A 16600-nucleotide genomic window follows, 5' to 3' on the forward strand; every position below is an offset into this window, starting at 1 on the left:
GTTTTAAAAATAAGTTACAGAAGAGTATTATGGCATTATTTACAAAAAAAAATGCATACGCATTGCAGGCTTTGTTTGTGGTTCAAGAAAGGCCTGGAACAATGCACAGTAAAAGCAGAGAATTCAGTGGGTGGAGGTGGGTTTGAGTCAATTCTTAAACATTTCTGCACTGTTTGAATTTTTACGGCTAAGACATGCTACTTTTATAATTTAAAAATTTATACAAAATAAAGAATTTTACAGTATTTATTTTTTAAAATGCATACATACTCCATTTAATGCCATCCCCCATAACATAGAAAAATTGTACAGCTATTTGTGTCTACAACTTTTTTCAAAAAAAAAAAATACTAACATCTCATTACACTATACCAGCATTTCAAGACTAGTCCATAGATCCATGGGGGTCTCCAAGATCCTGTCAGAAAGTCCAAGAGGTACAAGCTTTTTTCTTAATACTGGTAAAGTATTATCTGCCTTTTTGCCCGAGTTGACATTTGTACTTATGGTGCAGAAGCAGTGGTGGGTGAAACTGTTGGCGCCTTGGCATAAGTCAAGGCGCTGTCAGGAAACTGTGGGAGAAGGCTGCAGTCATCACCATCACGCACTCATGGTTAAAAAAGGAAATCCAGTTTTTTTTAGATGTCTTTGTGAAGCAACAACAGCAGTTTCATTGCATCCTGACCTTTTCTAGTATTCTGTGTAACCAAATGGGCAGCATGAAATAGGAATCCCATATGCGGTTACAGAGTCAAGTGGGGTCCTAAGGAGAAGCGCTGGGCCAGCAGTTAGAGCCCAAGGCTAACTCAACCATCCGCTTTTCCCCAGATTAGCCCTTGTACTTGAGGGAACAACTCACAGACTAATCAGTCAGACTTGGGAATCTGGATGACATTTCCTCAAAACCAAACAAAGCAAGACTCTCATTTTGAGGGAAGTAACCAACTATCTGTTGCCAGTGATAAAATTGGAATAAATATTAAAATTTTGGAAAGCTTGTATCTGCCACTGTGAACTTTAACAGTTTCCCAACACTGAAAGGCTGTGCTGGTGAGCTCAATGGTGGTATTAAATGTGATTATCTTTTTACATTTTATAAAATGCAATACATGTCAACATCTGTAAGATCTGCATCAGTGAATCAATATTTTTCAAACAAACAATGAATAATGTTACAAAAAGAACCACACATGAGTATAAGATCCATTTAAAGTGCAATGTTTAAAATCTATTAAAGTGGACTTGAATGGAATAAGAAATGTTTACTGATATGGTTTCAGAATCTTCACTGCAACCAGTCTTTAAGATGTATGTGTGCTCAGCTGCTAAGTCGTGTCTGACTCTCTGCAACCCCATGGACTGTAGCCCATCAGGCTTCTCTGTCCATGGAATTTTCCAGGCAAGAAAACTGGAGTGGGTTGCCATTTCCTCCTCCAGGAGATCTTCTTAAGTCAGGGATCAAACCCTGTCTCTTGTGTCTCCCGCATTGGCACGTGGGTTCTTTACCAGTGAGCCACCTGGGAAGCCCAATCTTTTAGATACTACCTCTTAAAGTGTTTTGGTGGAATATCAAAGAATAAACAAAATTATCTGAAAATGCTATCAACATACTCCTTCCTTTTCCAAATACATAGTTGTAAGAGGCCAGATATTCTTCATGTAGTTCAACCAAACCAATACATCATAATAAATTGAATACAAAAGCAGATGGGAGAATCTAGCTGTCTTCCAGTGAGCCTGACATTTCTAAACAATGCCACTCTTCTAGCTAATATTTTTTGGCTTGAGAAAAACCCATATGTGTCACAAAAATGTATTATGTCAACATATAATGAATATATTACTGTTATTTTTAAATTGATTAGTACATATTTTTTAATTTTCTCACTTTTGGCTTCTAATATGGTAAATTTGTGGGCTTCCCGGGTGGTGCTGGTAGTAAACAAGCCTGCCAATGCAGGAGACACAAGAGATGTGGGTTCAATCCCTGGGTTGGGAAGATCCCCTGAGTAGGAAATGGCAACCCATTCCAGTATTCTTGCCTGGAAAACCATGGACAGAGGAGCCTGGTGGGCTAGAGTCCACGGGGGTCACAAAGAGACAGAGCCCACTGAGCAACTAAGCACAGCACATGGTCAATACTGACAGATACAAGCCACATAAACAAAAGCACTTCTGGCCCTCAATAATCTTTAAGGTCCCAATAATCTTTAACACCAAAAAGTCTGAGAATCTTTGTAGTGTACTGTTAACACATTTTTCATGTGTTCTTCATACTGTCTTAAGTCTTGGCCAACAAGTACAAGTACAGCAATCTGTATTTATACACGGACAATACACATAAGTTAACTGTACTATAAACTTTCTTAGCCAATGAAAACATCAAATGCTAGCTAGCCTGATTTGAATATGTTCTGCAACAAGTGCTGTTCACTACACTTCAGCCTTTTCATTTGCCACGAATTTTGTGTTCTGGCAAATGTTCTTGACCAATGAGGGCTGACAGAAGTTGTATAGCTGACAGTGATGTGCCTGGGCCAAAGAAACAAAGATTAGTATAATGATACTTAAAACTGATGATACTTAAATTTAAATGATGATAACATCACGGCATTTGCAAGCACATTGCTGAGGATGCAGTTATGATTAGAAAACAACTTTGGACATTTTGAGAGATATAAACATCACTGCAGACTGAAAGGATGGTACCTAAAGGAATGGATCACAGCAGGAAGAAACTGTGGCTTGAAGTACACAGACTTCAGGGGAAGGGAAGGGAATGAGAGGGAAGGACAACTAGCAAGCTCCACCAGGAGGAGGTTATAATGCCTCCCATGTGAGGCTGGCTGAGTAATGCTCCTATTTCCTAAAAAGCTTCTGCAGTACTGTATGCACATGACATGGGGAAGGGGAGAGAGGGCTTAGACCATGCATGTGCATGCTCAGGCACTCAGTCATGTCCAACTCTTTGAGACCCCATGGACTGTAGCCTACCATGCTCCTCTGTCCGTAGGATTTTCCAGGCAAAAATACTCAAGTGGGTTGCCATTTCCTCCTCCAGGGAATCCTCCCCACTGTGAGATCAAACACACCTCTCCCAAGTTGGCAGCCAGATTCTTTACCACTGCGCCACCTGGGAAGCTTAGACCATATGAGATGTTAATCAATTATCTCCATTCTTGGGAGACTAGTTCCAACATACAGGCCTTCAGGACTAAGAACACCAGTGATATAAATGGGAAACTTCAAGGTTCTAAATGGATTTCCAAAAGTCCAACATCACTCTTCAGTACATGGAGCAAAATCTTTAGAAATTCCTTAGGGGGGAAAAAAAGTCTTGAGATGGACAACTTTAAAGTTTTAGGATTAAAGAGAAGCTAAGAAGCAACTTTAAAAGGTCTATAAATACAGCATTTCTACATAAACTTCTAAAGTCACAGAATTTGAAAAGACTGTGAAAATAGAACTCTTTCACCTCTATTTCACAAAACATACAGCAAGGTTTAAAGATCAGCTGAAGCTGACAATCAAACCAAATCCCTGAGGAAAATTTTAAAGAAATTATTTTTTTAACAGAAAAAAAAAGGATGCTTTTCAGGCACCCCAAGCACAGGGGAGTACCACCTGCTTTAGTAACCACTCATTCATTCAGTCACAGTTATTTACTGAGCACTTACTCTATGCCAGGCATGGTACTGTCTTTTAGGGAAAATGTATATACATACATATACACACACACACACAATTATATGATAAAGTTAACCTCATGGAACAAGGGGAAACTGTAGAACCAGGTCCACACTCTCATACAAGCCCACCAATTCTAGCTTCTAAGGTGATTTCTGGGTCTGCCTGGTTGGCTACAGGGGTTTTATTTGTTGATATCAATCCTGGTATAGGTAAAACAGAATAACCTGAAGTAACTACAATATCCAGTAGCTATATTTATTTACTTAAGAAGAATCTGACGCTACTAACAGAACATTACATTCTTCAAAATGGAAGAAGATGGGAAGGAAAGAGAGAAAAGAAACAACATTAATGAGAAAACAAGTGTAAACATTGCTTAAGCTTCCACTGATGTGATCTTCAACAGACTTTGGTGGAATTTTAAATTTCTTTTCATTTAAAAAATTTTGGATTAATGAGTCTTCTAATAAATCACAGCAAGATCCTCTACGATCCACTTCCTAGAGTAGCAGAAATAAAAACAAAAATAAACAAATGAGATTTAATTAAACTTAAAAGCTTTTGCATAATGAAGGAAACTATAGGCAAAGTGAAAGACAACCCTCAGAATGGAAGAAAATAATAGCAAATGAAAGAACTGTCAAAATTAATCTCCAAAATATACAAGCAGCTCATGAAGCTCAATACCAGAAAAACAAACGACCCAATCAAAAAGTGGGCAAAAGACCTAAACAAACATTTCTCCAAAGACCTATAGATGGCTAATAAACACATGAAAAGATGCTCAACAATGTTCATTATTAGAGAAATGCAAATCAAAACAACTATGAGGTATCATCTCACACCAGTCAGAATGGCCATCATCAAAAAGCCTACAAACAATAAATGTTGGAGAGGGTGTGGAAAAAAGGGAACCCTCTTATACTGTTGGTAGGAATGCAAACTGCTACAACCACTATGGAGAACAGTAGGGAGATTCCTTTAAAAACTAGGAATAAAACTACCATATAGCCCAACAACCCCATAGTGGGCATATACCCTGAGGAAACCATAATTGAAAAAGACAAATGTACCCCAATGTTCATTGCAGCACTGTTTATAATAGCTAGAACATGGAAGCAACCTGGATGTCCAATAGCAGATGAATGGATAAGAAAGTTGTGGTACATATACACAACAGAATATTATTCACCTATAAAAAGGAAAGCAGTCAGTTCTGAGTCAGTTCTAATGAGGTGGATGAATCTAGACCCTCTTATACAGAGTGAAGTAAGTCAGAAAGAGAAAGGCAAATACCGTATAATAACGCATATATATGGAATCGAGAAAGATAATACCAATGATCCTCTATGAAGGGCAGTGAAGGAGACAGACACAGAGAACAGACTTTCTTTATGTCTTTCAATGGGAGGAGGAGAGGGTGGGATGATTTGAGAGGGCAGCACTGAAACATACACATTACCATACGTGAAACAGACAGCCACTGCGCATCTCATGTGTGACACCGGGAACCAGAGCAGGCGCTCTGTGACAGCCTGGAGGGATGGGGTGGGGAGGGCAGGGGGGGGGATTCAGCAGAGAGGGGCACATGTACACCTATGGCCGATTCATGCTGATGTATGGCAGAAGCCATCACAATATTGTAAAGTAATTACCCTCTAATTAAAATATAAAAACTAAATTAAAAAAAAGAAAGAATGGCCCAGAAGTGGCACCATTAGACTTACATTCACAATGTCAGATTGCATCATTATTACATAGTGTGATCCTCCATGAAAAAAGTTATTAATTTCCAACAAACCTACTATACTTTAACCATCATCCCAACCCTAAATCCTGACCCACCATCTTTCTCAGCCGCTAATGTTAACCTAGTGAAGGACAGGGAAGCCTGGCGTGCTGCAGTCCACGGGGTCGCAAAGAGTCAGACATGACTTAGCTACTGAAAAACAACAACAATGTTAACCTAATTCTCTGAAGATTCTCGCAAAGACCTTTCTGTGATACAAGAGTTTCCTGAACTCAGCACTTCTGAGACCTCAACTTCTTCACAGGAGGCAATGCTCTTCTAAATAAGCGCGCGTCTCATCTGTCGGTTTGTTACCTCTCTCAAGATGAAAATGCTAAACGAAGAGAAACCAGGAAGCATGCTACTTCTAAGAATGTTTTATTGACTAGACTTCTTGTTCACACTGGTAAATTGCATTAGTTTAATCTTGTTCTACAAAAACAAAAAATTAATGATATTTATGAAAACGTGATCTCCCTATAACACATCAGTGAGGCAGAACCACACCCTATATCATTCTACATAGGACCTAATAATGATAACCATGAACAGATATCAGATCAATGACTGAGTCTATGATTTATGAAATTAGGAAACAGATTTTTCTTTGACTTCACATTTCTACAATTTTAAAACCATCACAGATGGAAACTATTACTACAGTCCTTGTTACATGGTAGGAAACCAGGCACTGAGGAAATCAATTACCCAAACTGGAATGGGAAGAAATCCTTCCAGTTTAGTAAGATCAGCTTAACTAATAAGTAAACTAATTAACTTTCCACTTTTAAGACCAAAATCAGCTCAAATTGGATGGCATGTTGAATACCACCCAAGAACTGACAACCTCTCTTAAACTAGCTTCTCTCCAAGTACAATCAAGGGAGGATTTCAGAGCCTCCAGATGTTCTGAAGCTGCTCTCAAAACACAGGGTTAGATGTGTAAGTACCAGGGAGTCCTCATCGAACAAGGGAGGAGGAAATCGAGGGACCATGTTCAGCTGAGGTCATCAGACTACCAGAAAAGTCAGTAATCCCTCAAACTGCCCAAAATATAAACTGATATCACAGGTGTAGATCACGGGCTCAGAATCCCTCTTCTAAATAAACCAGTTACAGATGAGAATTTTAGGGGAACGCCACAATTTTCCCAACTTCACTTCCAGAATGGTGTTCTGTATAACTCAGAGCAGCTAAAGAATCTTGTGCACCAGCACACCACCTTGTTTGACACCAAATCACATGGCTTAAGTATGAAGATTCAAATGAGACTTTTCATTATAAATGCTTCCACTATCAAAGTGTGAAAACACATTTGAAAACGTGCCACATACTGTTGCTGGGGGGAAGAAGTCTTTACCCGTTGCATCACTACCTTGGGTCTGACAACAGTTCTAAGCATAACATTTTTGAAGCGCTTGCTGATTTAATATGTAAACTGCTTCCTGAGTAGTCTGTGTTGAATATTGAATTTAATTTCTCTAAAATTTTCACCCAGTGGCTGTCACCTTTCATGTAGGTCAAACTACAAAATTTTTACTAAAAAGTGAATCCTTCCCAAAAGTTCCATAATTAAAGTTAAAGCTAGGTAGTGGAAGTTCACAGTAAATGTTTCATAATGCTAACACTCAGGCTCATAATTCTTCTCATTTTCATTTCATGTTGTCTTTTATGTATTTTCTCCAGATTCTGGAAGGTTACCTGCTATTTTAAGGAACCACAAGTAATACAAGAAACACTTTAGATATACCTAACCCACTGGTACTCCTTTCCTAATTTGGAACCAGTCTGTTGCTCCATGTCCAGTTCTAACTGTTGCTTCTTGACCTGCATACAGATTTCTCAGGAGGCAGGTCACGTGGTCTGGTTCCAAATCAGGAAAGGAGTACATCAAAGCTGTATATTGTCACCCTGTTTATTTAACTTATATGCAGAGCACATTATGAGAAATGCTGGACTGGATGAAGCACAAGCTGGAATCAAGATTGTCTGGAGAAATATCAATAACCTCGTATACGCAGATGATACCACACTTAAAGCAGAAAGAGAAGAACTAAAGAGCCTCTTGATGAAAGTTAAAGAGGAGAGTGAAAAAGTTGGCTTAAAACTCAACATTCAGAAAACTAAGATCATGGCATCTGGTCCCATCAGTTCAGTTCAGTCGCTCAGTCGTGTCCGACTCTGTGACCCCATGGACCGCAGCACTCCAGGCCTCCCAGTCCATCACCAACTCCCAGAGTTTACCCAAACTCATGTCCATTAAGTCGGTGATGCCATCCAACCATCTCATCCTCTGTTGTCCCCTTCTCCTCCTGCCCTCAATCTTTCCCAACATCAGGGTCTTTTCAAATGAGTCAGCTATTCACATCAGGTGGCCAAAGTACTGGAGTTTCAGCTTCAACATCAGTCCTTCCAGTGAACATCCAGGACTGATCTGCTTTAGGATGGACTGGTTGGATCTCCTTGCAGTCCAAGGGACTCTCAAGAGTCTTCTCCAACACCACAGTTCAAAAGCATCAATTCTTCGGTGCTCAGCTTTCTTTACAGTCCAACTCTCACATCCATACATGACTACTGGAAAAACCATGGCATTGCCAGTCCCATCGCTTCATGGCAAATAGATGGAGAAAGAGTGGAAACAGTGACTGACTCTATTTTGGGGGGCTCCTAAATCACTGCAGATGGTGACTGCAGCCATGAAATTAAAAGACACTTGCTCCTTGGAAGAAAAGTTATGACCAACCTAGACAGCATATTAAAAAGCAGAGACATTACTTTGCCAACAAAAGTCCATTTAGTCAAAGCTATGGTTTTTCCAGTAGTCATGTATGGATGTGAGAGTTGGACTATAAAGAACACTGAGTCCCGAAGAATTGATGCTTTTGAACTGTGGTGTCGGAGAAGACTCTTGAGAGTCCCTTGAACTGCAAGGAGATCCAACCAGACCATCCTAAAGGAGATCAGTCCTAACTATTCATTTGAAGGACTGATGCTGAATATGCCCCTGCACTTTCCACTTCATATCCTACAGCCAGGCTGTTCCTTTGGCTTAGAAAACCAAACACTCCCATCTCAGCCAATTCAAACTCTACTCAAAGTCCAGATCAAAAGACTTTTCCATGAAGTCTCCCTTGATATCACTACCACCAATAACAAATGACACTCATATATATATTCCTTGTATCATAACTCACTTGTGCATGCTTGCAGCTTGTCTGAAAACTGCAAACTCCTTACAGGAGGTGGACAACGTATTTTTTACAGAAAGTGGACAAATTCATGTATCTTTGTCTCCCACCACCATCCTGCCCCACCCAAGTGCCCAGAGTGGAGGCTCAGTAAACACTTATCGAACAAATGAACACAGTTTTTTGAGGGTGACAAGTGCCTCTACAAAACAGATTATCACAAAGGCTGAAATGTCCTTGGAAGTCTTTAAAAACATCCCAGTATATTTAGGAATAGTTCTGCTGAAGGAAAAGAAACACATCAGATGACCTTGTAAGGCTGATTCTGCAAATTTCACCAACTCTTTTAAAAAGTACTGCCTAATAATTCAAAACTCAACCATACACAAACACTATTTACCAGAAGAGGGTGGCATTTATTGTAACAGATGAAGGCTAACAATGTATTTTTTACCAAAAAAGTCAGCTGTTCTTACAGTAATATTTAAAACAGTTTCAGTTGTGTCCGAGGGATTATTTAAAAGTTTACTTACTCTATCTTATTTCACGCTTAAAAAAGTAGGACAGAGAAAAATACTGGCTCTCTCAAAGTAGTGACCAGACAAAGTTAATTGGGAAGCACATGTTTATACAAAGCACATACAAATGTCATTTTGTACATCATCACCAAATATATACCTATTGAGGTCCTGAAAAGTTATCTGTAATTTTGAACATTTCCTTCTCTCGCTCCTATGGAAAAGATATGCAAGTTTTGTATTTCTTCCTTCCCTTAAACTCAATCTGTACAAATTTAAGTCAGCTAAAATTAACTTACTTCAAGATCTATGGGTACATTAACAGTTCAAATAAGGTTATAAAATTATGGGAAACATACCACTATCTTCAAAAAGAAACAGCATTAACCACAAAACTCCATAAACCAGTTATCCTGCTTTTTAAATAAAAGCCTTCAGAATAAATCTCAGTAAATCTCAACAATGAATTAAATGGAACAGAAAACTTGATTCCACAGGACAGGAAATTCAAACACACACACACACAAAGTCACTTGTATAAAATGAAAACAGGGTCTCAACACGACAGCTAGTCATAGAACGTAAAATTTAAGAAGATTAAGTAGAAATCAAAATTTAAATGGATATTTTTTAGAAGACAGTTAACAAGAAAATCAAACACGTTTATTTCTTTTGTTCTAATATGGCTATGTTCTATGTATTTTTGTAAGTCGACTTAAATTCCTTGGGGAAGAACCTCGACCATTAAAAAATAAATTGTTTTCAAATCTAGTGTACGTACTGTAGAGTTTTTGTGTATGTGTGTGTTTTTAATAAAGATCACATTTTTAGTCATAACCTGCACATGCTCTTTAAAGATTTGGTGAAAACTGCAACTTAAAAGTGTTCCAGATTATTTTAAAAACATTTCCAGTGTTCTGCAGCCGCCTCGTAACGGAAACGATTCTAAATCCCGTTTCTCCCCGGACCCAGAATGTAAGGGAGTTCGTTATCTAAAGGGGGCAAAGAGCGCGGTCACGGTCGGAGTCCGGTTCAGGACCGGCGGTAACCGGGCGGGGGGCGCAGTCACCTCTCGGATCCTAACACCTGAGCCGGAGCCGTGCGGGGAGCTGGCAGAGGGCTCCGCGTGGGAGCGCGAGCCTCGCCGACAATCACGAATATGGCCCCCGAGAAAGTTGGGTTCCCAGGACCAGCCCCGGCGAGACAGCCTTCCCCGGCCTGCCGGCCCCGCCTGGCCCCACCGGGAGGGGAGAGGATGGGAGGGCCACTCACCGTGCAGAGAGAAGAGCAGCAAAGGCGCCAGAGGGGAGCCCCGACAAGTCATCCCGGGGCCGCGGGGAGCGCGCCCGCCGCCCGCCCGGCTCCTCGTCGCAGCAGCCGAGGCGCGGGCCGGGCTCTCGGCGCTCTTGGGGCAGCCGGAACCTCCCAGACTAGCCTCCTGGCCGCAGTCCGCCCGGCGGGGCTGGGACGGTGGGACCTGCAGACGAGACAAGCGCGGCTCCCGCGCCGCCCGGCTCCGCAGAGGCTGAGCTGCGCACAGGTGCGTCCCGGGCTCGCCGGCCTCGCCCCGCGGCGCCACGGCCACCTCGCACTGCCCCAGGACCCGCCGGCCCCTCGCGCCGCCTGGGGACAGCCACTCCCCCCCAACTCTCGCCCGGCTACTCGGGCGGCAGCCCGGCTGCGGCTCGGCTCCGCGCCGCCCACTCGCCCCTCTCGGTCTCCAGGGCAACCGCGGCTCCGGCGCGACGCCTGGCGGCCCACACGCGGAGCGGGCGCTGCGCGCAGCTGGCGCGGCTCTGGCCACCTGTGAGCTGAAACGCCCGCTCTCCGCACGCCTCCGCGAGCGCCGGAGACCGAAGGCGGGCGTCCTCCTCGCAGGCAGCCAGGGCCCCTCTCCTACTCGGATCCACTCCCCGGACCCGTAGTAAAAGTCCTGAACCCCAGAAAGCTCGACGAGGCACTTCACCACAGCCTGGGTCCCAACCTCCAAGACTCTTTTTAGATTTCTGTTTCGCTCTTTCACTTTCTCCCAGTCCTTTCTTTTGTAGCCTAAAAAAAAAAAAAAAAAACCTGACCCTGGCAAAGGTAAGAGTCGATGAAGTTTGTCCTATACTTTTATTTTTCTAACTACCCCTTTCTTCCTTCAAAGGAGCGTAGGGGCTGTACACCGTGAAAGACTTAGATCAACTTAACAGTATTTAAAATTCTTGTTTTAAACCTTTTTGCTTTCTTAAACTAATTTCAAGTATTTGTTGAGTAGTAAAACTAGAAAATTTTATTTTCATGTTAACTAGAGATGTTTTTGTTGTGGTAGTTGATTACTTTGGTTGGGTTTCTATTTTTTTGTTTCTTGTTGTTTTGGTTGGGTGGGAAAAGAGACCTTCATGGCATCTGAAATTATTTTACTTAAATATCTACCTATATCTTTCCTTATAAAACCTTATCTTCATTTCTCTAACAATGAGGTTGTTGCTCTCTTTCTTAAAGCCCATAGTCCCATTCTACTTAAGTCTCCCACTCAAGCCTTCTAGATTTGAGGACATACATACCGCCCTCTGTAATGTCAGCCTGTCCTTGTTAATTTCTACAGCAGCATAGATTAGAATTCTTGGAGCCATTCAGAAATTCTGAGCCCCCATCTGGCAGATGCAGTCCTCCCAGGGCAACTCAGAAACAAAAATAGGATGCACAGAAGAAAGACAAAAAGAAAAAAAAAAATACCTATACATGTGGACAAAGATTGGGAGACATACATAAAAATTAAAATAGTATCAAGATGGTGGAATTAGGGATACATTTTTTCTTTTCTGAAAATGTTGCTATTACAATTTCAAATTTAAAAAAGAACCATATTAAGAAATACCAATCACTTTTAATAAGAATACCCTGAAAAGATAGTTTGTTTATGAATTTTAAATCCCTCAATTTTGCTAACTATTTCCAGTTTGCTAGAATCCATGACTAGATCTCTAATGGCAAGAAATGAATGACCGTGTAGACTTTTTTATATTAACAGAAATCTAATATTTTAAATATTTTATCACTTGGTTCATTCTTTTAAACTCCTCAGTAAGGACTAGATTTCTTTTTAATCTGTCCAGTTCAGTTCCTGACTTTGTCTTATACATATTCCTACATTCTAACCCAGCCCCAAGTAGAGTATAAGAGTCAGTAATATAAGGAGAAGAGCAAGGTGTTACTTGGGGCAGAACTTTGCTTCATTATAATCCTACATTTAAATACAGAGATAGAATACTTATTCTATAATTAAATAATCTAGTAATTGAGGCTGAAAAGCCTTGATAAAGCAAGTTACCTGATATGATACACTGTTTTAGCAATTCAGTTCAGTAAATATTTACTGAGTACACTGTGTAAGGCACTGGGTGGAAGGCTGAACACAAAATATATGACCCTTACCCTTACAAGGCTTCCAGTTGCACTTGGGATACATCTACAGTGTCATGAATCAGCACAGAAAGAGAGCTGTCCTGCCTCTTTGTCACCACAGTGTACTTCTGCCTTCCCCAACAGGAGCTAGTGTGTTACTGAGAGGATAGAGAGCTCACAGTTCAGTGGAACAGTCCTTCTAACTGAAAAAGAAGCATGGCTTCTGAAGGGAGACTGGGACTGATCAAATTTCAGGAGGCAATCTGGCTGCCCAGAAGCATGGGGGCAGATGGTAGATGGTGGACTCGAAGCAGATCGGAGTACTGGAAACTCCAAGTGCTGCACACAGAGGCGTTCAAAAGGACACTCTCACGGGAAACAAAGAGAAAAAAATGTGCTATTTAATTCACAGAGCTTATACTCCTGGCATGTGCTCTGAGTAAAATTTTTATTAGTAATGAGTTTTACCAACTCTTCTATCCTAGTCTGCTTTATAACCACAGTAGGATTTAAATCTCTTAATTATTCTGAGTGCTAAAGCAACAGACAGCATCTTTCATTTGTATAATACTTTATAAATTTCAAAGGGCGTACACATATATTGTCTGATTTGATTTTCACGGCAACCCCAGGGAGTATGTAAGGCAAGTAGTATTATCCCTTCTTCACTCAACTAAGACACTAAGTCTCCAAAAGATCAATGGACACCAATGGGCAGAGCCAGAACCAACCCAAAAGTTTTCAACCACACCACAGAGTCTTTCTTTTATCTCTTTATGGACCAACATGTAAAGAAATTTATATCCACCATAATGTCTTAAAGCTATTTGTGGGGAACGCTGCTGCTGCCTCCCCAACATTCCTCCCACTGCCACCACCACCCACCAGCACAGGAATAGCTGTAAAACTTGAATAAGACAAGTGCCACCCTCACCTCTGGAGGAACTAGGGTGGTTCTATCTGACCAAGGAAGAAATGCAGAGAGAAACAACTGGGGCAAGGGACTCTGTTATAGTGAATATTAATCTTGGATCAAAACCACTGATGACCTAGTCTTCCCTGGTGGTCTTCTTACAGTGGTTAGGACTTTGCCTTCAAATGCAGGGAGTATAGGTTCAATCCCTGGTTGGGGAGCTAAGATGTCAGGTGCCTCATGACCAAAAGACCAAAACATAAAACAACAGAAGCAATGTTGTAACGAATTCAATAAAGACCTTAAAAATGGTCCACATTAAAAAAAAAAATCTTAGAAAAAAAACACTGATGACCTTCAAATACAGTCAACCTGTCAATATTTAAATAGGAGTTGCTGCTGCTGCTAAGTCGATTCAGTCGTGTCCGACTCTATGCGACCCCATAGACGGCAGCCCACCAGGCTCCCCCGTCCCTGGGATTCTCCAGGCAAGAACACTGGAGTGGGTTGCCATTTCCTTCTCCAATGCATGAAAGTGAAAAGTGAAAGTGAAGTCGCTCAGTCGTGTCCAACCCTTAGCAACCCCATGGACTGCAGCCTACCAGGCTCCTCCATCCATGGGATTTTCCAGGCAAATAGGAGTTATCCAAATTCAAATTTTAGTCCTACACCAGTTTTTCTCCTCCACCCATCAAAATGCAAGATCATCTCTTTCCACAGTCAGTTACTCTGCATTCAAGAAGAGAAAATTAAATTTATGATTAGTTTAGGAAAAACATAATTAGGAAAGAAAATCTATGGAGGGAATTATAAGGCTTTACAAAGCTAAATATAAATTATTTTAATTAGCTATTTTAAATTATTAATACCACCTATCCCTCTCCATTCATGGATGTAATTAAAGGTTAATTTATGTTTTGAGAATGTCTATGGAATATTTTATAAGAATATCATTCATAAAGTTAGAAAATTTCTTTTTGATCCTTGTTTGAGCCAGTAACTCATTCTGTAACTATTTTAACCTCACTGCTTATAACCATATATAGTCTAAGAGCAGAGTCTGGTCCTTTTTTTTTCCAATTTGTATTGGTGTATAGTTTATTTACAATGTTGTAATAATAACATGTATTAATACAATGTTGTATTAATAAACATTGTAAAATACAATGTTTCAAAAAAATTTTTTTTAATTAAATAAATAAAATACAATGTTTCTGCTATACAGTAAAGTGAATCAGTTATATATATATATATATATATCTCCACTCTTTTTAGATTCTTTTCCCATATAGGCCATTACAGAGTATTGAGTAGAGTTCCCTGTGCTATACAGTAGGTCCTTATTTGTTACCTATTTTAAATACAGTAGTGCGTATATGTCATTCCCAATCTCCCAGTTTATCCCCCCTCCCTACTTTCCCCCTGGCAACCATAAGTTTGTTTCTACATCTGTGACTCTTATTTCTATTTTGTAAATAAGTTCATTTGTACATTTTTTTTAGATTCCACATACAAGTGAAGCACTTCTCTGGTAGCCCAGCTGGTAAAGAGTCTGCCTGCAATTCAGGAGACCCTGGTTCGATTCCTGGGTTGGGAAGATCCCCTAGAGAAAGGATATACTACCCACTCTGGTATCCTGGCCATGAGAATTGCATGGACAGAGGAGCCTGGCAGGCTACAGTTCATGGGGTCGAAAAGAACCGGACACAACTGAGCAACTTTCACTTTCCCTATGAGTAATATCCTATGATATTTGTCTTTCTCTGATTTCCTTCCCTCAGTAGACAGTCTCTAGGTCCATCCATGTTGCTGCAAATGGCACTGTTTAGTTCTTTTCTTATGAGCCTGATCCTTTTAAAAGTAAAGTTTGAGAGGAATTCTTCCCCATTCCCCTTTGGGAAGAGGCAGTAAAGTCTCTGAAATAATAATAATGGAGCAGAGAAGATATTCAGAGAAGGCAATGGCAACCGACTCCAGTACTCTTGCCTGGAAAATCCCATGGACATAGGAGCCTGGTAGGCTGCAGTCCATGGGGTTGCGAAGAGTCAGACACGACTGAGCGACTTCACTTTCACTTTTCACTTTCATGCATTGGAGAGGGAAATGGCAACCCACTCCAGTGTTCTTGCCTGGAGAATTCCAGGGATGGCGGAGCCTGGTGGGCTGCCATCTATGGGGTCGCACAGAGTCGGACACAACTGAATTGACTCAGCAACAGCAGCAGCAGCAGAGAAGATAATAGTGGAATCATTAGACTAAAGCAACAAGCAAACTAACAAGTGTCTATTGTATGTTAAGACATAAATATATCATTTATGATTTTAAAACATCCTCCTCAAATTTTGGATCAATTTATAACCTAGATAGACAGGTTGCTGCTGCTGCTAAGTTGCTTCAGTCGTGTCCGACTCTGTGCAACCCCATAGATGGCAGCCCACCAGGCTCTCCCGTCCCTGGGATTCTCCAAGCAAGAACACTGGAGTGGGTTGCCATTTCCTTCTCCAATGCATGAAAGTGAAAAGTGAAAGTGAAGTCGCGCAGTCGTGTCCGACTCTTCTCGACCCCATGGACTGCAGTCTACTAGGCTCCTCTATCCATGGGATTTTCCAGGCAAGAGTACTGGAATGGGGTGCCATCACCTTCTCCGGATAGACAGGTTAGTCTTTTTTATATCTGTTTCTGCCTGCTGCTGTGCTGCTAAGTCACATTAGTCGTGTCCGACTCTGTGTGACCCCATAGACGGAAGCCCACCAGGCTCCGCCGTCCCTGGGGTTCTCCAGGCAAGAACACTGGAGTGGGTTGCCATTTCCTTCTCCAATGCATGAAAGTGAAAAGTGAAAGCGAAGTCGCTCAGTCGTGTCCAACCCTTAGCGACCCCATGGACTGTAGCCTACCAGGCTCCTCCGTCCATGGGATTTCCCAGGCAAGAGTGCTGACACTTCTGTTAATGCTTGCTAGACAAGACTTCAGTTCAGTTCAGTCGCTCAGTCGTGTCCGACTCTTTGCAACCCCATGAACCACAGCACACCAGGCCTCCCTGTCCATCACCAACTCGTGGAGTTCACTCACACTCAGGTCCATCGAGTCGGTGATGCCATCCAGCCATCTCATC

At 41.3% G+C, this 16600-nt stretch overlaps 1 protein-coding gene across 2 annotated transcripts in view; it reads right to left on the reverse strand.

The window, feature by feature from the left end:
- The window catches only part of IGSF11 (immunoglobulin superfamily member 11), a 139223-nt gene extending 128357 nt beyond the window's left edge, over positions 1–10866 (reverse strand). Inside the window, exon 1 of one of the 2 annotated variants that reach the window (XM_005891238.3) lies at positions 10458–10866. In XM_005891238.3, coding sequence (XP_005891300.2) covers positions 10458–10509 — 52 coding nt within the window. In that variant the 5' untranslated portion in view covers positions 10510–10866. The remainder of the gene's footprint in view (positions 1–10457) is intronic. The other variant, XM_005891237.3, reaches the window with a different exon arrangement.
- Positions 10867–16600: the final 5734 nt, after the last annotated feature.

This window comes from Bos mutus, chromosome 1 (assembly GCF_027580195.1).
Source record: "Bos mutus isolate GX-2022 chromosome 1, NWIPB_WYAK_1.1, whole genome shotgun sequence".
NCBI classification, from domain to species: Eukaryota; Metazoa; Chordata; class Mammalia; order Artiodactyla; family Bovidae; genus Bos; species Bos mutus.